Source organism: Telmatherina bonti (assembly GCF_933228915.1).
Source record: "Telmatherina bonti genome assembly, chromosome: 4".
In the NCBI taxonomy this organism is placed as follows: domain Eukaryota; kingdom Metazoa; phylum Chordata; class Actinopteri; order Atheriniformes; family Telmatherinidae; genus Telmatherina; species Telmatherina bonti.
The window spans coordinates 22,511,766-22,534,845 of NC_136622.1; the positions used below are offsets into that span (position 1 = coordinate 22,511,766).

The 23,080-nt window shown below is 38.0% G+C and overlaps 2 protein-coding genes across 2 annotated transcripts; one reads left to right on the top strand and one right to left on the bottom strand.

Moving 5' to 3' along the window:
* Positions 1-1,263: 1,263 nt before the first annotated feature.
* On the top strand, positions 1,264-9,053 carry b4galnt1a (beta-1,4-N-acetyl-galactosaminyl transferase 1a; the record flags this gene model as incomplete). Its single annotated transcript, XM_079238503.1, has 10 exons — positions 1,264-1,331; positions 1,434-1,616; positions 3,520-3,626; positions 3,745-3,782; positions 3,878-4,058; positions 4,372-4,464; positions 4,555-4,742; positions 4,831-4,971; positions 8,506-8,743; positions 8,842-9,053. 10 exons carry the CDS (start codon positions 1,264-1,266, stop codon positions 9,051-9,053), a joined length of 1,449 nt encoding a protein of 482 aa, XP_079094629.1.
* Positions 9,054-11,218: 2,165 nt separating this feature from the next.
* On the bottom strand, positions 11,219-16,336 carry slc26a10 (solute carrier family 26 member 10). Its single transcript, XM_079238882.1, has 18 exons — positions 16,056-16,336; positions 15,530-15,640; positions 15,218-15,375; positions 14,908-15,072; positions 14,674-14,826; positions 14,499-14,581; positions 14,265-14,412; positions 14,062-14,175; positions 13,853-13,930; positions 13,648-13,743; positions 13,258-13,364; positions 12,908-12,977; positions 12,508-12,690; positions 12,362-12,416; positions 12,189-12,277; positions 12,041-12,095; positions 11,800-11,906; positions 11,219-11,692 (listed from the first exon to the last, which is right to left on the bottom strand). The coding sequence occupies exons 1-18, from the start codon at positions 16,318-16,320 to the stop codon at positions 11,654-11,656; spliced, it is 2,076 nt and encodes a 691-aa protein (XP_079095008.1). The 5' UTR covers positions 16,321-16,336; the 3' UTR covers positions 11,219-11,653.
* Positions 16,337-23,080: the final 6,744 nt, after the last annotated feature.

Genomic DNA, 23,080 nt, shown 5'->3' on the forward strand with positions numbered 1-23,080 from the left:
TAACAACACACGAGAAGGGGAATTCGTCTGGAAAGCCACATATTCAAATGAAGCAAAGTTTGTATACGACATATGCTTGCATTGGAGGGAATCGTTAAACAAAAGAGCCACTCATCCACCTTTTTATTTAAGCTTCATTCACAGAGCAGGAAGTTTGGTGGAGTTGCTTCAATAAGATCAACTGAATCATGTTCTCTCTAACCAGGTTTCTGTTAAAATCCAAGAAATCAAATTTGTGATTTGTAATGACATCCTTAATTAAAAATGTTTTCCCTATCAAGGATCTGACATTCCAAACCAATTTCGGTTACTAAATTGTCCCTAGGAAGTGAGTATGAATCTTTGTGTTAGCCCTGTGATGGACTGGCGACTTGTCCAGAGTGTACCCTGCCTCTTGCCCAAAGACTGCTTGAATAGGCTCCAGCTCCCCACAAACCTTAATCAAACTAAGCCGTTCGGATAATGAATGAGCTGATGAATGAAAAGAAGAGGCAGTTAACCTTGCTGTTGAATTAAATACATCAGGAGGTCTACCACAACACAATAACAACCACCCACTACACAATTTCATGACAAAAAACAAGTATATTCTAAAACCAGAAAACCTAAGTTCAAAGACTACCTTGACGGCTATGTTGCTGAACACTTAAGCAAATTATACAGTCGGGATAGCTGAGGAGCTCAAGTGATCTTCATGAGGAAGAAAGCAAAAGTGTCAGGCACAGGTCTGCAGGCACTTATCAAGAGGATGGGTGCCAGCCTGCTTTAGATGGAGTTTGTAGTTGTCTATGATGTGTACATAATGTTTTGGTTCTACAACATGTTTCACTTTTGCAAAATTCATCCTAGACAGAGAACTTTTGCACATTAGATTGTGTGATCAGCATCATGTGCTGTCCTTAGTTTTCCTGTGTTAGTGAACTTGTTTTTCTTGGCTTCACACACTTGTGCTTGTATTTTCACAGGTTTTTGACAATTCCCACGACCGACCAAACTCTGGGCTCCAGTGTCATACAGTCAACAGTTAAAAGTCAGTCGCACCTTTGCGAGATAAACAGAAACTTTATCTCTGACTGTCCTTTTCCAATTTTGATGTTTCCATACATTTAAATCAAGATGCATGCAAAAAATCAGAAGTTTTTCAAATGGATCCTAGTCATTGGACTAGTGTTGATAGTCCTTTTTTATTTTCTGAGCCCCTGGCCCACTTCAGGAGTTGACATACGGATGAGACATGATGGTCCAATGCAAAAACTACATACTATGAACAGGGAAGACATCATCAGTGGTTATCCAGACATTGCCTACAAGATAAAGAAGGATGCAGCAAGGTGTGTAATTTGTTTCAGTGACTGCTTTTCTGACATTTTCAATTTTTTTCAATTTTTTCTTTTAAATTATTATTAACTAACTCTGTACATCTTTTGATGCAGCCGATTGGCTCAAAACTCATGCATTTGTTTGGCTGGTGAGGAAACCTTTCACCTGCCCTTCATCAACCTGCTTTTCCCAAAAGTTTGGGCCCACAACTTGGAGCATGAATACTTTGAAAATCATCCTAATCCTGAGGGCATAAGGCAACATAGAGCTCAGGAGTACAAGAATTATCAAAAAAGGTAAAGTTCAAATGATAGCATGTGTGAGTATAAGTAAAGCCCTGTCCTGTCATCATAACCCTTAAGTTTTGATTACTATCTTTTCATTCATACAAAACTTGTTTGCAGTCTGCACTTCAAACTAACTGGCATTTTTCTCTCCCATGTCATGAATACTCTTGTCAAGAATGGTCTTGAACAGACTAAGTCATTTGTAGTCCAGCCTCATGGTATTTTACGAGTCAGAAACTCTCCACAAGTACATCTTAAATGTGAATCCAAATCCGAATCTTTGGATGATGTAATTCAGTGCACTTTACAAAAAAGAATCTGCTAGGTGTCTGTCATGGTTTTAACAGATTAGAGCAGAGAGATTTTACATATGGCCAATACAAACAGTAGTTGTTCTGAAGCTGTATTTCTTAATAAATTTGATTACACAAGTATAAACTTCCACTTTACAAAAGACTACGCAGACCTATAGAAGTGTATGAGTTTATAGCAGTGTTCTATTTTAACCCTGTTCCTGTTGTAATTGCACAATTTTGTAAAATGGTGTTTATTTCCCTGCATAGACATAAAAATGCTTTTTGTGTTGAAATACCCATATTAACTGACTAAGAAGCTGCCAGTAAATAACCTTTAAAGGGTCTTTAATACAACATCTTCCTTAAGTTCAGTCAGACAGCCATAGCCATCACATATTTTGAATTGTTTTGGCTTCAAGGGCTTTATACGTACTCTATGCATCATCTGAGTACTATACGGTAATATCAGTTGAAACTTGGTTGTTTTTGACGTGGTTTCTGATCTGCAGTGAGAGAGCTGCACACTCCCTCAGCCTGATAACTATTAATAATAATAATAATTTGAGCTCGCCTGTGCTGCTCATTATTTAAACACCTGCTCCAGACCTGCTCAGTGCGAGATTGTCTGTCTTTGTGCAACTTTCAAGCCTTGTTCATGTGCCCTGTTTCTAAGAAGATTACCTGGTTTTGACCCTGCCTGTCCCCAACTAATGCCTCTGCTTCTTCCTTCTGGTATGAGAATTGACCTCCTGTTGCCGAACCTTGCCTGTTCCTGACCCTGCCCCCTAGTCTTTGCTCTTTGGATTCCTTCCCTCTTCTGAGACCTAAGTATGACCCTGGACTGCCTTTAGAACCTGAGTATTAAGGATTGTGGAACCTTTTGTGGAACTGATGTTTCCCTTTTCTGGAGGACAAAGCAGAAATCCTATTCCCCAGCCTCTGACCACTAACAACCAGATTGAGCCTGACCTGCAACACCATACTAGCATTTAATCTGCATATTTTTGGCTTAGTTCTGGGTTCTATTTCTATATTGTAACAGTTTTATTCGATCACAGTTTTAATATCAAGTTAGATTTAAACAGTTAATCTGAGTGATATGTTATTGCAAATTAACATTTGCACTGTTATCTAATATTTGATCTGTCTTGTACCATATCTGAGTATGTGTTAAAAGTAAATAGACAAATAATAAGAGCAGATAGCTTTCATAAGCTTTATGGCTAACCGCCTCAGGGCAGGGTAGAGTTTTGTTCTGGTTGGTTAGCGAGCATGAGAAAAGGAGAGCTCATGTTTTTTCTGACCTTGCTGTTGATATGTGTCAAACAAAGCAAAAAGTTTAATTTAGTTGTGGATCTACTGACATTCTGTACATGTCAGTGCATTGCTTAATAAATCAACAAGACTGTTTCGACATGAGCCATAAGCTCTGGATTCAGATGGGTTTCTATTAGGAGTCTACAGGGTGAATTTAAACCCAACAGGTTTTATTCCCCGAATTTGTGCAGAGCTCAAACGATCCCATTAAATACTCTTATTTAGTAAAATACAAATTTTATCGTTTATTGCACAATACTAACTGACCAATAAATCAATCATTTAATATGAATTCAAAGGTCCTACAGTCCAGCAGATGTGTTTATCGTAGCTGAGGCCAACAGTCCTCTTCAGTATCCCACGCAGGGTTTGGAAGTGCAGCCACTCAAAACGATCGTCATTCCCGGTAATAATATAGTTAACATTGCACTGTAGCAAATTAACTGTGACTGCTATTTTATGCTGGTTTATTCAAATATATCACTATTCTGCTTTTTATTAATACAGCCTCTCTGTTTCCACAGGTCTGGCTCTCAAAGAGGAAGCAAGATCAAACCATAAAGTGATTTCTTTTTTTTTTTTTTCAGCTTTTCATCATGTTTAACGGTGTTGTTGTTGTTTTCCACTAAAATTCTGTTGTTTTTGTCCATTAAACAGGTATTGTTAAGAGCAACACTTGGGACATTTGATGTTGCTGCCACAGTAGACAAGGTATCCATACAAGGAGAGGGAGAGAAGTTTATCACACTGTCAAGTCCTCTGCTCTCTGCTCTGAACAGGCAGTTGCAGTTCGTCACCTACACAAACACTGTGTTCCACCCAAAGACAGCAGATTCAGGTAAGGCTGTTATAATAATATTTGTTGAACTAAAATGTCATATGATCTTTAGATCATAGAGAGCAGAAAATAATAAGTAATTCACAACTTTGTTTTGAGTCAGTAAATTATGTAATAGGATATAAATAGGTTATAATGTATTAATAACACATTAACATAGTTTCTGAATAGCCATGTGTAGGGAACGTATGAAGTAACAGTGTTTTATGTTTATCTCTTCAACTTATCTTTAAGAAAACGCAAATGTACATAGTTTTGTCTTCAATAATAAATATTTTTTGGAATGATTTCAGCTTTGTGCTTCATTTCACAGTTGAGTTTGCCACTGAAGGTCACAAGTCATTTTTCACCATCAAGGTTGGACATAGAAATGCACCCAGACTTTACAACTCTGGTTACAATGGAGGTATTTGTATTCTGTACATCTTAACAGCTTTCTTTTTAATCTGGAGGTGTAAATATGTCATTTGGAGGGTGTTTATCTGTTTCCTGACAGAGTACAACATCTCTGCTTTGGTTACCATTGCCACAAAGACCTTTATGCGATACGACAAACTCAAAGATCTAATAGATAGCATAAGGCAATATTATCCCACAGTCACTATAGTCATAGCAGATGATAATGAGCATCCACAGCCAGTGGCTGGTCCTCACATTGAATATTACATTATGCCATTTGGAAAGGTAAAAACATTATGTTGTTTCCGTTGTAGTTTTCTGTTTGTGTTCATCAAACAATTAAATTAATATGTGTTAATTCCTCTTAATGCAGGGTTGGTTTGCAGGAAGAAATTTGGCTATATCTCAAGTGAGTACAAAGTATGTGCTCTGGGCAGATGACGATTTCATTTTCACTGCAAACACCAGACTGGACAAGATGGTGGATATTCTTGAGAAGACAACTCTCGATCTGGTGAGGTGCAAGAATTAAAATATTTGGCACATGTACAGAATGACCATTCTTGTTTGTTTGGTTTTTTGTTTGCTTGTTTTTGTATGGTTTTATTGTGGGGGTTTTTTCCATTTTAGGATTGTGGCATTATCGGGACAACTTTTTATAAACTAACCTGTTATGATATGTTTATTCAGCATGATATTGTAATTTTAACATGCTGACACTTTTAAAAACAAAGTTGACCAAAGTGCTTCAATGTGCAAAATTAAAATAGCACCCAAAATGTGGCACACCAAGTAAGATTGCTCCTGTAGTATAGGTTACACGCTTTCACTGCGCGTCCTGTGGCAAGACCTGTATGCAAAAGAGCCATCTTGCAGTCCTCTCCATTCGGCACAACATGCAGCTCCTGTTGTGTCACATTTGCATTGCAGAAACGTGTTTGACCACAGCCTGCCAGTTAAAGATGTTTGAACATCTATACAGGCGCTTTCATATGAATAATTGCCTGTAGTGTCTTCCCCTCTGAACCAGAGGCCCAACAGTTGATGAATAAACTGGCATCACTGCTTGATACAGGTGGATTTTAGCTCAGCCAGTGGGCCAGTAAGAACCCCAGAGGTCATCAGCTACCTTCCCGAAGAGGGTATTTCCGAGAGAAGCAGAGGTATAGCTGAGGGAGACAGGCTCCAAACCACCTTGTGCTCCTCTGGTGATCCAACTTAAGATGCTTTAAAGGATTAAATGTAGAATTGCTCATCCCACACAAATCATGTACAACATAGACAGAGCATGATTAGGCATGTTTCACCATATAAGAGTCATTGTTTCATCGGGAAGAGATTGTGTGCTGTGAGTTTGGTGGCACATGTCATATTATACGTATTACTCCCTGTTATTGATTAAAAATCCCCAAAATTGCATTTAAGCATATTTTACCAAAAAAAAACTTGTATGATCATGGGAGATGTGTGCTGTGAGTTTTGTGACACTACAACATGTAATTGTAGACTATAGTTTCTAAACTTATTTTAATGATGAAACAATTTAAATAAAAATCCCTTTATCCAAATGTAGTATTTAAAAGAGAGTAGCACATAGGGGCTTCAATAAAGAGGCCACAACAGTCAATGTGGGTCATACCAACGCCATTTATAATATGACATAAGAATAAAACTCTAAGCAGACAAGAAAGAACATGATAGATTGTAACGGTAAAACTGGGAAGCAAACTACTCCCTTTAAGGGGCCGGGGTTGTACTAGCAAAAGAAATTTAAAACCACCACACTTAAAAAACACACACACACACACACGCATCACAATAATATCTATGTGCATCCCACATCACCATGTAAAGTGAACTTCCAGCATAGTAACCACACTGGTGAATGGAGGACAACAAGCCGCAGCACTAGAAACAAGAAAAAGCAGAATGTTAAAACCTTAAACATTAATTTAAGAAATAGTTACAATAAGCTAATAATAATAAGCTCAAATAAATTCAGTCAGTGTTGGACCTAAAAACAAACAATCACGTAAAAAAAAACTGTTTAAAATGTATTGCAGACCCCTCAGGGTCCTGCACTCATAGGATATCCTAACAATACTGATGAGATTCTAAAACAATGGTTACAAACTGCAAAAGAGGCTTACCAGAGGAACAGAAAATGAGAAGTCAGAGTAGTGCACAAAGGATTTCTCAAACAGAGAAATCTTGTGCTTGCACAGACTGCCAATCAGTTCCTCTTCCAGTTCCCTTTCGGTTGGTATACAGCTTCTGCAGAATCCCAGTGTCCTACTGCTATATTTACAAAAGAGATTCTTCTGAAAATTGAGCTATTTAATGCTCATTGAAAGCACAAAAGCATTTCAAAATTGTTTTAAAGTTTTATTTACCAATTTAAGAAATAGTATTAAAAAATGTATCACTCATAGGCTATATATAATCAAATGATTCTGGTGGCACTTACGCCTGTCCTTGGTGAGATGATTAGATTTTTTTATTTATTTATTTTTTTTCCCGCAATTAGCAGACGGTCCCTGAGCAGTCGCGCTACAGCAAGCCCAAGCTCCCCTCACCCGGAGGGGCTTTTGAGGGAAATATGATTGTACTTGCAGTCTACCTTGCTGGACAAGCAACATTTTTTGATAAGTTATTGATTTTTAAAAAAGCCGAAACTGTGAATATTTATGTATCTTTACCGAAGTCTCTGTATGGATTCTCGATTCTAACGCTAATCTGCGCCCCCTGGTGGCGAAATTTAGCAACCGATAAAATCAAGCCAAGAAACTTGGAACTCAGTGTTAAAATAAACCAGAAAGTATTAAATATTAAACTCCTATCTTAATTATTTATTATAAGATGTTGGATTTCACTAAACAGATGTCAGTTATGTCAACATAACCCACCACGTGTGTGTCTGCCTGTTTTGTTTATGTGACAGCAGGAGTTCACATACTTTCATTGTGGAAAATGATGTGAACGTATTATTAGATCCAGCCTAGTCAGAGGAGGAAGGTCCAGTTAATCTAACTTTAATACTTTTGGGAGGTAACAACAGAGCCAAAATAAGCTCACTTTTGTTTAGGTTTATACACATTAACCTGGCATCATAGATCACACTACTTGTTACTCAGCTGACTCTACACCACTGTTATTATCAGAAGCCCAAAGTGATACGGAAGGAAGAGCAGCAACTTTTTATTCTTTTTATGACCCACATGTGTGTGTTCTATTCTTTTTATATAGTTCTATTGTTTTTTATGTCTAGATTTATTCTTAAACCTTCTAAGCACCAAAGTCGTAACATTGCACCAAGCAACGTAGGATATCTACAGAAAAAGGGCCAAAACCTGTTACCGCTTTTTGCCACAAGATGACAGACATGTGTGTGTGTGTGTGTGTGTGTGTGTGTGTGTGTGTGTGTGTGTGTGTGTGTGTGTGTGTGTGTGTGTGTGTGTGTTTTTAGTGCACTCAGTGTCGGTGACACAGAGCACATCAGAGAGAAAGCAAATTTCACTGGTGATCAAGTACTTTCTCAGTTATTTGCTCTTTCATCTTCAGTATGCAAAATAGAAGAGTGAACTTACTCCCATCATAAACTGGTGCTTTTTCAATATTTAGCCATTTACTGTATGCTATTATCTTGACCCACTTCCAAGCTATAACCTTTTCAATTCTTTATCAAAATGTAACGTCTTCTTTGAAAAACACTGGCACCTAAAGAGTTAAATCATCTTAATATTTCCACATTTATTCTCTCTCTCTCTCTCTCTTTTTTTAAATTTATTTTTAGTGGCATTCCTTTCATGCAAACCTACTCACTGCACTGATTGCTGGTTTGTTTTTAATCTGAGATTTTCAGCTAGTTCCCACCTTGTTTCCTCTTTTTGAACTACTCAGACCAGTCTAGCAGATTTAACCTAACTCTACTTAAAGCAGCTTTTTGTCATTATTTTCTGTTTCTTTGCACATTTGCAATAATTTCTTGTGTGTATGTGTGTGTTATTTATAAATCTATGTATTCACTTTTTTGTGGCTTAAACTTCAGGTTGGTGGTGCAGTGAGGGAGGTTACAGGTTACACTGCCACATATCGTCATACTATTTCAGTTGAAGATGGCGGAGAGGAAGGTGACTGTTTACATATCAGACCTGGGTATCACCATGTTATCGAGGGATTCCCTAATTGCGTGGTAGCAGATGGCATTATCAACTTCTTTATGGCACAGACAGACAAAGTACGGCAGGTTGGCTTTGACCCACGGTTGTCACGACGGGGCCATTTGGGTTAGTACTCGTTTTATGTTATGCTATTACACTACTTTGAAATGAGGGGACAGAACCAATAACAATGATTATGCAAAAATGTCATCTTTATTTTTCAGAGTTTTTTCTTGATGCTTTGGGCTCCCTCCACATTGGCTCCTGTAGTGACATCATTGTAAGTCACGCTTCAAAGATCCACCTACCCTGGAGTAAATCCAACACACTGAAGAGCTATGAAAAGTTCAGATATTCATCAACCGATGAGGATAATACCCTTCATAAGGAAATCTTTTACTTCAAGAACAGGTTTAAGTGCATGACAAGCCAGTGAAAATTGGCTTTCTGATTGTTTAATATAAAGAAATGACTCATTTGTTGTCCTCAGGTAAAGCAAAATTGTTTTCTCAGACAATTTTTTCTTCTCTCAGGTGGACTCAAATCTATGTCTGTCTTTATTCTCTTACTTTCTTCGTGTTAATCATTAGAATTGAACTGACCAATTAATTGTCTGTTTTGTCAGGTTTACATTGAAGATGCAGTTGTAATATTCACTTATGGACCTTTTATTTAATCTGTGATTTTCTGATACATACTTTGTCGGCTAGTTATTAATAACATGCACAAATGCTTTTTTCTCTCTCTATTTTTCATGAATGCTTATACTAATTCTTGCTTTAATTGCCTTGCTTAGATATGCAATTTCTTTGTGTCCCAAAATCAAAACTGAAGTCCAAATATGTTTTGGATGAGGTGTTTTGTTGTAAACAGAAGGCACCTTTTTTTTAAAAAATAAATAAATAAAATAAGCACTGCTTTGTGCATATAGAAAAGACTAGGACTGTTCAAAAATAAATCTCCAAAGATAAGTCTGGAGCAATGTTTACTTGAAGAATATTTTGCAATTTCTTTACTTGAAGGTTATTCTGGGTGAAGTGAGATGTGTGATGTAGTACTCTACTGCTAATATCAGACTGCAAATTTAAGAATCGTCCACTGAGTTTTAAGTTTAATTTTTCATTGACGCTGGGGTTACATAGTCATTGCACTTGATTTTGTTATTCACACATGTTAAAAAAATATAAATTGAAATAAATAATGCATGAATATTAAGTTTGTTAGAATAATAATGCAGGATATGTCTTAGTGGAAAGTGGACATCCGAGTAGGCAGTCATTGCAATGCTTCACCACAAGATGGAAACAAAATATCAGGCATGATAAAGTATAAAAACAAAAGGTGTTTGAACTGACAGAATGTGCCAAAATTCACTTTATATTTTCAGCAAAATTTCTATATTTAAACTTTTTCTTTTTCATTTGTTTGAAAATATTTATTTGTGTAATATTATTTTTATGATTGCATTTTCTGCTGTGGTTTTTAGGAAGAAGTCATCTAATGGTGTACAGGAATATTTTTTTAATTCTGCTCTTAAACCACAATAATTTGAAATACATTGTTTTAAGCATGCTCAGTTTTCCTTTTTGGAGCATGACAAGTTTTGTCTCTAAGCTGCTGACCTTCCTTACGGAGCTTACATCTTTAATTATTGTTTTTGTTTGTTTGGTTGGTTAGTTGTTTGTTCAACATATGCCTACATTTGTGTTCGTGTTAGTAGGCCTGGCTGTAGAATTTGGCTTAGTAAAGATTTGGCCACATATTTGTGCACCATGTTCTAATTGAAGTGGACTATTTCCTGCCAATTAGTGAAACACTCCTTGAGCTTTAAAGGGAAAACCCAAAGGGTAAAGCGTCTGGAGGCCTCTTTGAAATATGCACCGGAAAAAATTAATAACTTGGCTACTCAACATCAAGCAAGGAAATAATTAGCTTTATTTTGTCCTGGTAATGAACTCACAGTACATATAGTTTTATCAGGTCAAGGTAACGTGATTGAGACGAGAAGCAGTGGGGAGAAACTGACAGCAGAGGGCAGCATGGCAGTAAGATAACTCATGAATCTCTAAAGGCGAAAAGAGAGAAAATGGAAAAATGTTTTGCCTAAATCCATCTTTTTTTAAAAATATAAAAGAATGTAATGCACCAAAATTTTGCATATTAATTCTTGCTTTTCATTTTTAATATTGTGTTGAATATAACTGTAATCGTCACGACAAATGTCTGTCTTTTCCTGTTTTACCCTCAATACAAGGCAAATAATTTTTTGCTGTTATCTGAATCTGAGTGTAAAAGCATTTTTTCTCACTGCCAAGTACACAAATAAAACTGCTGTAACTCACCAGATACAAAGAATCTGGCTAAGTGGCGAGCTTCACATTCCACGTCACCATAATTAAAAAAGAAATATATGTAGAAGTATGTAATATGTAGAAACCTATTACAAAATGTATCTAATATCTATTTTTGGCTTAAATAAACAGTAAAAAAAAAACCAAAAAAAACCATTTAAGTTACTTCTGGCAACATTTTATCTTCAAACCCACTGCATGGTATAATGCTGTATGAAGGTCATTTATTAAGTCTTTGGTTTAATGTCTCAAGTTAAAAACGGTGCTTAAAGTACGTAACAGCCTTTATTGTACACTGGCATCTTCAAGCTCAGCTTTCACAATATATAAATAGTATTTTAACAAACTATGCAGTGCACATATTTGGATAGCAGACAACAAACGGTAACTTAATAAATATTACAATGCCAAAGTACATCATAAAAGACTTTCAAAAGAAAAAGTATATCAAAGCTATTTAAGTCAGAATGAATCCAAAAACCAGCAAAAGAACTGGTAACACTGTAACGTAAAAGTTGTTGTAATTCATGGTGCTACAACAGGCTACTGCTTCTTTGAAAGACGAATAGAACAAGCTGGACGAAACACCGAAGCACTCCTGAACAGCTGACAAAGATTCCTCGTCTCTGTGCCCTCTGCCAGACACTTGGCCAAGGCAAGCATGACTCATCACTATTCTCCCGACTCACACCCAAACTGTTGTGTTGCTCTCTGGAGGTTTTTCCTGCAACAGACGACAGCAGAATTATCTTATTTTCCTTTTAAAAGTGAGCCAAGTAATAAGAAAACAACTCAAAAACTGTTTGTTTATTGAATGATTTTGATCTGTACCATCTGTTGTTGAATATACATCACGGCGTCATGAACAGTAACAAAGATATGTTGGGGGTTCATGTGGTTCATCAGACCACATGATGTCAGGATCTTTAGGACCCGCTCTGTGGGGACAGACAGTGATATCAGCAGTCTATATGTGGCATGATTTTTTTTTCTGAAAACTGAATATTATTTAGATAAAAATTATTTTTAAAAAAAAACTGTGAAAAAAATATTCTGGATAAACGGGTCTTACCATTGCAGTTTGCCAAATATACATGAACTCCAAATTTCTGGCATTCGGTGCACATCTGCAGACAACCAGAAGCAGTCAAAGTAAACGAAAGAGCGGGGCAGGAGCCAGCGAGGGGTACTGTCACTTTGTCTTGCTGTTGCTGACTAACCTGTGTGAAGAGCCGTGCTCCTGCAACATCAACAAATATCACGCTGCTGCAGTCGATCAGCACAGCCTGAACGTCACTCTCACATGTTTCTGCAGAGAAAAAGAACTCTTCATCATCACACAACATTCGGCATGAAAGAAATGTAAACTCAGGAATCCAAAAATACCGATTACCTGATTTAAAGAACTCATTTTCTGAAGAAAACGATGTATTTGCAATACCTCTCTCCTAAACAGCAGCAAGGAGAAACTGAAATGAAGTATCAAATCAAAATCTGTGCATCATTTTGTCCTGACTAAGACGGACGTTGCAGCCATACCACAGTGTTCACGGCAATCTCTCGCTCCCGTTTTTCCATGGCTTTTCTGGCCTTCTCGCGGCTGCGGATCTTCTCTGGCGTCAGACCCAACAGCTTGCTCATTTGTTCTCTGAAGAAGCTCCGGTTGCCGTAGTAAATGGGTCCGTTGTAGGTGAGGATCTTCACTCCAGGCACTTCATAACACTGTGGAGAAAACAGGATAGTTTCATCGTCATCCTTTCAGGAAACGCCTGCCAAATCATCTCAGAGATTTGCAGTTATTAGTTGGTGCTAAAATAAGAAAACGTCATCTTATTTTATGTACCGGTACTTATATTTCATGTCTTAAAATTAAATGCCTTGAGTTCAGTTTCTACTTTGTGCCCAGTAAAATAAAACAATAGCCAGAGATCATGCTCACCTTGCTGTGGTTCTCGAGAGGTTTGTATATTTCTGTGTTGCTCGCCCGTCCAAGTACTGAGCAGTCAGCCCTGTTGAATCATTGGCCATCAGTTTTATATTAAACTGACACATTATGATGCATGATCTACTTAACTAGCCTGTAAAACAGATAGATTTGTTTCTTCAAATTTATAGTCCCGGTGATAAAATTGCCTGCACATAAATTTTGCTCTACATGTGAATTTGCTGTATTTAAGATTTAGTAGATGTGTGCAGTGTTTCTGACAGCTTAAACTCTGGCAAGGTCTGCTTTTGCAAGACAGCAATTCCTAGTTGTTGTTTTTTATGCAGAGAAAAAAGAAAATGTACCTTTGTGTGCGGCAAATTACGGTCATCATAGAGAAAACCACTCCAATAGCCAGGCCAAGGTCCACGTTGAGTACCACCACAGACAGCCAGGTTACAACCCAAACCATCTGCACAAAGACAGAAACACAATGCCACACCACAGCATAACAATTAACAATGGAAGCATGACAGTGTAAACGATGGCTTATTCTTGCCGAGCAGTCAGTGAAAGCGCAAGGGTCAAGCTGTTTATCAGTAATCTTCTCTCTGCTCTACAAGCCCATGATTCAACGACTTCATTAATACTTGTTGCATGCATTTAGTGTTTGTAAATTGTCCTTATTTTTATTTTATGTTGTTTGGTCTTGCATTGCATCTTTCACATCCCATATTACTGCTTAATGGTCTTACAAAGTCAAGCTTGCTGATTCTCCACAGCTCAGGTAAGTCTTTGAACTGCAAGAACATCTGCCTGAGGCTGGTAACATTGATGCATGCCAGCACTGCCTGAGGACAGAGACAGAGGACAATGTAATGAAAATACCATCTATTTGTTTTTAGTTTAGGGTTTTTTTTTGTGTTGTGCATGCACAGAATAAAGATAACACACACACACCTTGGGTAAGAAGTAGAACAGAGGTCCAATCAGCAGCAAGACAATCAGGACAACCAGACTGGTGAACAAACCAGAGAGCTGCAGGAGGAAGTTCAATTTGGAGCAGGTTTTAAAATCCAAATTTGTCATTTTTCTTTATTTGTGTGACTCCTGTGTTTATATTTGAGCTGAAATCACAAAGAAGCTGCATCATTCACCGTAAGTATTACCTGTGTGTGTCCTCCAGCACTCTCGAGAATGTTAGTGGTAGCCAGAGTGGCTGAGCTGGGAAAGCAGGTGAAAAAGGAGGAAACTGTGTTGGAGATCCCATGAGCCAGCAGCTCCTGAAATTAACCAAATGTTCACTTCAAAACCTCAACAGATTGGCAAGAATCACGTTTGAACAATGTGCTTTAATATTCTGAGGTTTTACCTGGTTTGGGTGAATAGAATATCCATGTTTGTCAGCATAAATCATTGCCAGTGAGACAGACACAGCATATCCAACAAAAGTTATGGCTACTGTGTCCCCAGCAATGGAAGGAAACGTGTGAAAGGCAGGCAACTTTGGGCTCGGGAATCTGAGGATAGGAGAATTAGTAAACATTAAACAAAGTACCACAAAATTGCTGCTATAAAATTTCTTTTATTAAATGTTAAAGATTACCCAGCAGGGATATGGCCAACGATCTCAATCTTGTAAGTAGAGTCCAGTGAGGAAGCGTAAGCCACGCATGTAGCGATAATTACCTTCAGAATACAGCATACGCCATAATGTCAACCCGTTTTTATCGCAGACTTTTATTGTAGACTTATATGTCTTAAGAATTCATGAGACTTACTGTAAGAATCTCCACAGGGATGGGTGTACGCAGGCGGTGGCGATAACGTGTGTTGATCTCTTTGACAGGAACCAAGACAGCCAAACACACCAAAGAGATCAGCAGCTCGGCCATGTTAGTTTGAGGCAGGTTCTCCATCACGGATGCTAAAGTCTGAACACACCACTGAGTAAGCAGACTCTTTTACGCAATAATATTTGAGGATAGCACGATATAATGTTAAACAACAATCACCTTAAAGAGGGAGAATGTCCCAGTGTGGCGAGGGAGCCGCAGGCCCAGCATGCTTTGCAGCTGCGAGATGGTGACATGGAAAGCAGCAGCACTGGTGAAAGCCTTCACAATTGGCTCTGACAGGTAGGTGGAGAGGAAGCCCAGCTGAAGACCAAACATACAGAACTGGGACACAACACATCACATGAGATTACTAAAATACCATAATCAAGTTTGATATTCACAGGTACAAATCTGCTGTTCAGCTGGCAAGATGTCTGAATTCATTTTGAGACATTTTAGACAATGTGACCTTCTGCATCTGACTTACCATGATGATTCCTGAGAGGAAGGCCACAGCTGAGGCCACTCCAATTCTCTGGGACTCAAGGTCTGCGGCTTCAGGTGAGCTGGAGTTCATCTCCAGAGGAGTGGGAACCAGTTGCTCCACTACAGATCCAGTCATCAGACTCACTACAGCAAAGGTTCCTTTGTAGATAAAGTTAAATCAGTGAGCGTGCAGAACACACTTATCCAACCGCTGATTTTAACCCCCTCCAAAAAAGAAGGATGTTGTTTTTGGTGATTATAATACATCTACCACAGTTACATACAATACAGATGATGCGTGGATGATCCTTACCTGTGGACACATGGCGACCGGTGCCAAAAATCATATACAGGACAACAGGGAAGAAAGACGTGTAAAGGCCAAATATTGGGGCTACTGATGTAAGTAATGCAAAGGCCATGCCTGTTTAGGAAAGACAACAAGATAGACAGGACAATTAATCGATAACAAATCCTTTACTAATTGTAAAACTTGACTTCCGTTCTGGTACAAATGCTGGGAACATTGGGAGGAAAACTTGTAAGGTGTAAAATGAGCACACAAGACTGTTTCTCACTGTGATGATGCTGAAAAGTTCAAAGTAAAGTCATATATATATATATATATATATATATATATATATATATATATATATATATATATATATATATATATATATGTATATATATATATATAAAATCAATAACTAATTTACCTTCAACACAGGGATATAAGTATAAAAGTTGAACAGAAGTAACATAAATAAGTTAATCCTAGAAAGAAAACAAACTGACTGTGATGAACCTGTTTGTCTTTCTGACGGGTTGTGTTTACTGACCCTGCGGAATGTGGAGAATACCAACAGTCAGCCCAGCAACAGTATCTCCTAAAATCCATTTCTTCAGCCTGTATCTCGGCAGCCAGCTGAAAATGGGAACTCTGTCCCTCAGCAGGTGAAGGCTGGTTCGGCTTGAGCACCTGACCTTCCCAGCGAGCTTCTCCCGGAGCCGCAAACTTCCACTCGTGTCATCATCCGAGCCGAAAGCCTGCTTGAAGCGGTCCTCCGTGTAAATATTCCTGTACACGGCCACAGAAGCGCTCATGGTGTCCCTCCACTGGTGACTGCTAACAAGGGAAGCGCTTTGACTGCATCACTTGCAATTCATTTATAGCAGAGTCTGCCCTGACCTCAGGAGCCATTGCATTTCCCTGTCTGGCTCTTCTTAGCCAATCATAAATCTATGTTTTGTTTTGTGTGGTTTTTTTTTCTTCTTTTTCCTCTTCTTTTTTTCTTGTTACAGTATCAACCAACTATTTTCACAACTTTTGCCTGCCTTAGACAACACAAAGGTGTGCTGGGTCATTTTTTACGGGGATCCTCTGGGTCCTACTGCTAAAAGCTTTATTTTGCCCAGCAGTCATAAAGCAGGCTGCCCCTCACTCACAATCCCTCCTTCTGCACAGACACGCACCTCCTGCACGCTGCAGAGCAAAGCGGTAGGCACAATGTGCAGCCCTGTGAAACGCCCAAAGAGATCAAAGTTGTATTGTTGATGGAGCTGAGGAGTAACCTCAAACCTTGTCTGTTAGCAAGGAGTTCATTTCCGAGAGGCATGAATGGCTCTAATGGGTGGGTGTTTAAATTGTGTAGTCATAAGGAAAAAAAAAAAAAAGTCTGTATGGTAGCCTACCCATGAGGCCTCTGTGAAACTCTATCACACAAGGAAACCTGGTTCACAGATCAAACCACACCTCAGCTCTGATCACAGATTCTGTGATGATTGAGATGTTCTTTGTTAGACAGCAGTGAATATAAGGGAGTTTTGAATTAATGCCATTTTAAAGAAAAAAGAGAAAGTAGGATGTGTTTGTGTTTGGGTGTGTGTGTGTTTGTGTTTCAGGTCATGTTATTACTAAAATCCAGCATGTTGCTTGAACCATTTCTAACATAAAAGAATGAGTAAGATTGAGACGCAAGGAGATCACAATCTCACGTAAAGTTCTGTTTACCTTGCGAATATTAAACACGGAAATCGAGTGTTTATTTTTAATGTAAGCCCCGTTTTTTGTTGGGTTTTTTTTTGGGTGCTGTGAATCACTCCCATCTCATGAGTAACGTCTAATCCCATGAGGCTACGTGAGGAAAGGCAGGCAATGGCATGCTTCTCAATTGTTGCTCAAGACAACACCCAAGGATTTTTTGGCCTGAATGGGCCTAGACCTTGTTTAGAGGGCCAAAGAGTTTAAAGCTGAGAAATTAAAATATACAGTACCACACCTTCACTTAGCAGAAACCATAAGAAAGGATTGTTTCACTGCGCTAAAATGCCACAAATTCTCACTCTTAACCCATCACATCTAGATGCTTTAACAATTGTTCAGCCTTTATACAGTTAATAGTATTATTGCTTTTTAGCACTCAGAGCACTGATAATCATTGGATATTTCACAGACTGGAGACAAATAAGTCAGCATTTCCCTCCATCAGTGTTAACTTTAGACATTGTGTTGTAATACATTTCATGTATCTTATTTTGAGGTTCTGCATCGTGAAGTTTAGGCTAAAATACACACTTTGACAAGGCTGTTGAAATGGCATTTATCTTCCTCCCACAACAACAGTCTACAACGCTTTATGCAAGTCCTGGCCAGGAGTCCACTTGCAATGACCCAATAATGAGAACAGAAAATTCCTCTATCCAGAAAGTTCACAAGAACACAAGGCAACAGTGGATCTTCATCGCAAATTTTCTCATCAGATACTGCATTTAGAGTTGCCCTGCCATATGTAGCGCACATGTCAGGAGATATTCTTCAGTTATTCTTTGGATATATTCCTGTGTTTAGAAAGTAAATAGTATGGGATCATCCAAGTTATCTCTGGGGATCAATAGCTGCACCCCCTTCTTTACCTGAGACAACTGAGGAAGTTCAGACGCTGCAAATCATGGTGATGTTGCACACTGGAATGGTGGACAGTGACTGACTGCTACAGGAACAGTGCTGTTGCAGAGCCCTGCAGAGGGTGCTGGGGTCTGCAGAGGATACCATCGGTACCACACTCCCCACCCCCCAGGACATATCTCACAAGGACAGAAGCCAGAGAGAACAGGATCATGAGAGACCCTCATCATCCTAACTAAAGATGTACATATATCCTATAGATAGATAGATAGATAGATAGATAGATAGATAGATAGATAGATAGATAGATAGATAGATAGATAGATAGATAGATAGATAGATAGATAGATAGATAGATAGATAGATAGATAGATATAGATATATTATTTGTCTATAGCATGCACAATACTTGTTAACCAGTTCTTTTTTAATCTAAGCTCTTAAATATGTTTGATTCCGACAAAGAGCATCAAGCTGTAGGGTCACAGAGCTGGATTGTACCTGAGCTGATCACAGCAAGAGACCTCTGACTTTTTACATGCAGTCATGAAGTCATTTTCACTTCTACATATCATATCATCTCAGCCTGCAGGATGCTATAATTAGCTGGGGGTGTTTGGTAATCCCACATACAGAGACAGTGCTGGGGACCAGTGAAATGATTTAATCCTGATTAATCCTTTCTCTAATGTCTACTCATTCTAAAACCTAAAAAGGAAAACATTAACTAATTTGCACTAAATCTTCGCTGTGTTATTGTTATTCCATGAAACTGAGAGTGGAGTCAGACAGGGTGTAGGTGAAAGGTCATAGGATGTGTTGCTGATGCAAAGTGCTGCATGGTCAGAGGGTGATTTACCCTTGCCTTTTAAAGCAAATGCAATAAACAGACATCCATGTGGAGAGTTGTTTTTGTTCCTGAGTCATATTCCTAGAATGTCTGTGTCTCTGGTGAGAGGACATGCAATGATATAAGGGACTTCCTTTAAATGCCAGGAATGTGGGCCATTGTGTTGATTAGCTCCAGAGAATTTATAAACACACTAACAGAATGATGTGTCTGCAGACTGTTTAAACAAGATATTAATCACTGGTTAAAGGAACAATGTGCAGAATGGAAAAGGATATGGAGTGTTAACTCCAAACTAGATGAAATTTGTCTTCTCTTTCAAAACACACACTTTGTCATTTATGTATGTTCAAACTATGCAAATGCAAATATTTTGACTGGCACACAAACTACCAAAGTGGTGCCTTTTAGATTATTAAGTGTTCATAATACTGGCCTTACAGCAACTATAAACAAGATGTCAACACTTTTCAGAGTTTTCTTTTCTTCTTTTAAATAATTTGAATCAGAAAATAAAAGATTATGCATGACTATTAAAAATAGAGTTGTTTTTTTTAAAAAGTGTGATCATATAAGATACTTACCTATGTAGTCAGTATATTACACACAGTACAGTGTGGTTAACAGACCTATATGTAAAAGCAAGAAAGCAATAGAAATAAAACCATTTAGAGTTGCAGGAAAGGGCAGGAACAGAATTTGTTTTTTGTAAATAAAAAGATGCCTGTTCCTAAATTAAAAAAAAACAAAAACATCAGAATATTATTTATGGGTTGTCACCATCTTAAGCCAACGAAACACAAAAGTCCTGCTAAGTTTAAGGCCTAAACACAGTAGTTTGGACCCAGACTAACTTATACAGAAGTCACACAGTGAAACTGAACCACAAGTATCTGCTATTTTAAAATATCTTATCTATTTTAAATATGCTGAAGATGGCGATGTAATGAATTTCACCCCCCCACCACGATCAGAAAAGGTTGCCAAGATAGAATGGGACAATACTTTAAATTTAGCCAAATTTTCATCTTTAAATATTTTGGCTTAGACTTTTTTAAGTGACTAGTGATTCCTTCTAGCAGTGAAATAGGGTTAAGATTAAATAGCCTTTTCAAATACACAATGTAGGTTATTTAAATGCTTGCAAAAATACATGCTGATATATGAAGCAGATCTGAGTCTTATACATTATGTCTGGCTGGTTCATGTCTGGATTTATAATAATATTGTCCATGTAACTTTTTTCCATTCAATATAATCAACATACAGTGGAAGTTCTGTGGATTCACATTTAAAACACTACGGATAGATGGTCACAAGTGAGAAATGCATTTTGTTGATATGACAAAGCCAGTTCCTTGTTTACACAAAACATGCCAGATAAACTCTTGAAAATCACCACTGAAAGATCATGACATGATAATTATTTCATCATTTGTGTGTAAATATGTGCATCAATAAAGGTAAGACAGGCTTTATGTTTGCTATTGTAATGACATTTATATAAAAAAAATTATTAATGGAAACCAAACACTGATTGAACCAAGACATATTTTCAATGCTAAGATCAGTTTGTGGCTCCATAATGTCACCTCATATCTTTTGCTTCCATCATGTGGCGACAGCCACTAAAGGGCTTTTACAACTAAGATTTTCCTGTCCTACAGTTACTTGCACAATCTGTGGGTTGTTTTCAGGCTTGTTTCCGTTTACAGTGTTGCAGATGTTTCTGAAATGCACCACTGTCCTAGAAGATGTGCAAAAATGTAAAAAAAAATAAATAAAGAAAAACCGAACTGTTGCAGAGTGTTGTAAGGCTTGTAAAAACATACTTTGATGGCATCTCTAGTTGTGTTTGGCAGAACACCTCATGATCCCGCTTTCTTTGTCATATTAGCATTAATCACATTATAAAAAATACCTCATCCACCCTGTCTCCTTCATGCTGAGAGTGTGTCCTGATCTTACAGGGTCTTTCAATTATTCTCTTCCAGGGAGAGTTTCCAGTTACTTTGTGGCCTATAGTTCCTGCTATTGTTCTTTATCTGCTTAATGGGATGCTTGTCCCGACCCCCCATAGAATGTTTATTTGGAAGTGACCTTGTCTATGAGGCCGACTGTTGGAAGCCAAGCCTCTCCTTGTGTCTCCCAACCTTTTCCGTTTGCTGCTCGTCTCCATCCATTAGTGTCTCTCTCTTTGTGTTGTCAAAATTTTGTGTGCCTTCACAGGCACATGATTCATGATGTCATAATTGTGTTGTACTTTGTCACAAAGTTCCTGCAGGGTTAAGGAGCCAAACACAAACCCAGAAGTTGCCCTTTTCTGTGCATTTAAAGATGTATCATTTAATGCAGAGCATCAATATCTACTATCTAGTCAATGTAATCATTTCTGTTCTTTACAACTATAATTAGTGTCGTCTGTTGGATTTGAAAGTTTTGCTTCCACGTTCCAGCTTTTCTGTGCTCGTTGAACCATATGTGTCAAACATTGATCATTTTTGGAGCTCTCATCTAATCCTAATTTTGCGTGAGTGCTGCAGATTTCAGGCTGAGTTGCTTATTTCCTGTTCATTCTAGATGAATGTCTCTTGACCCCCACCACACCTACACAAGTCGTGTCCATTCATCAAGCATCTGGGTCATCCATCTCCTGGGCGGGTAAGGCAGCAATACCCGTCTACACCTAAGGGCTCCCGAAGGGTCTGTGCTCCTGCTTGCGAAGCATCCTCCACAATTAAACTTTATGTTCTAATTAAAGTAACAACAGCAAAGTATTTTAGATCATGTTCTGTACACAATCATTCTGCTGCACCCAGTAGAAAAGGTTCAGAAAACATGTACTCAAAAGACCACAAACGTTTTTGCTTGTTCATGCTATGAAAAATAAAAGCAGAAACTCCGAAACAGACATTACAAAGATCAATGCCTCAATGAAGCAACCTGTATCTGAGTAGAACAAAAGGTGAGACCGGGATACTCATCTGGCCTTTTTTCTCCTGGTAGTCCTGTATGTCCCCTTTAAGGATATTGCACCATACATGAGAAAACACTAAACTAAGGTGTATTTACAGCTGTTTTTACTGACATTATTATACCTAACCATGGTGTTGTTAGGTCGCTGTAGTTTTAAATGTAATAAAACATCTAATGTCACTCTTAATTGTGGCACTGCCTGCCCTTTTTTTTACAAAGGGTTACAGGTAAAAGCGGACATGGCATATTGGTTAGAAATAGTTGAAAATCTAACCTACCTACAAAATTCAAACCAGGTTGTTTATGTTGGGTTTTTGGTTTTTTGTTTGTTTTTTTTTGTAACATTCAAACCCAATGTTGAGGCAACAGTCTGGGACAAAGACCCTACTAGAATGACAGCGTACCCGCTTATTATCCATCGATTTCTCTGACTGTCCAGAATAAGTACAATGACATAAAACAATAATTTGATATGAGCTAAGACTCCATGCAGTGATTTGAATCATCTTTTTGCAGGCAAATGTGACTTGAATCAGACTTTTTTGCTCATATGTGACACATATCGGATCTTTTTATTACAGTCTGAAAAGCACACATCCGACTCTTCTTAATTTCACATGTTGTACTAAATCACAAATCCATTCTTTTTTAAAGCAGCCTGAGCCTGATTGGTCGTGTCACATCTCATCTGACATTTATGTCATCAAAGCAAGACGTGCCAATTATGCAGCATAGCAGATGGGACACGGTAAGATTGAATGTTATGTTATATCTTAATTTTTTGTGGCTCTAATTGCACAACACCTTTGTTGTTAAATGTAGCATCCATATGTGCCCCTATAAACACAGCTTGCAAACATGTAACGACAGGAATTCCTCTGCACATGCAGGTCACTTCAGGGTCATGTATAGCTCACCACGAAGCATGATGGAGGCCACAGTTAAATGATAATGTGGATAACATAATAGCAATAATATTAGATAATTGCAAAATAATTGGATTTGAGCACTAAGACTTGCAATGTGAACATGCTGCAATGTTGTTTCTGCTTCTAATTTTCAGAGTACAAAAGGCATTAACTAGCTAAAATATAAAGTTTTTGTAGAAGAAGTAAATGTTTATCATTCTTCAA

Coding starts and splice junctions, on each gene's coding strand:
- slc26a10 (XM_079238882.1), bottom strand. CDS start 16,320: ATGAGCGCTTCTGTGGCCGTGTACAGGAATATTTACACGGAGGACCGC. Junction 12,691..12,907: donor CTCTCGAGAACCACAGCAAG/GTGAGCATGATC, acceptor TTTTCTCCACAG/TGTTATGAAGTGCCTGGAGT. Junction 11,693..11,799: donor TGTATATTCAACAACAGATG/GTACAGATCAAA, acceptor CGTCTGTTGCAG/GAAAAACCTCCAGAGAGCAA.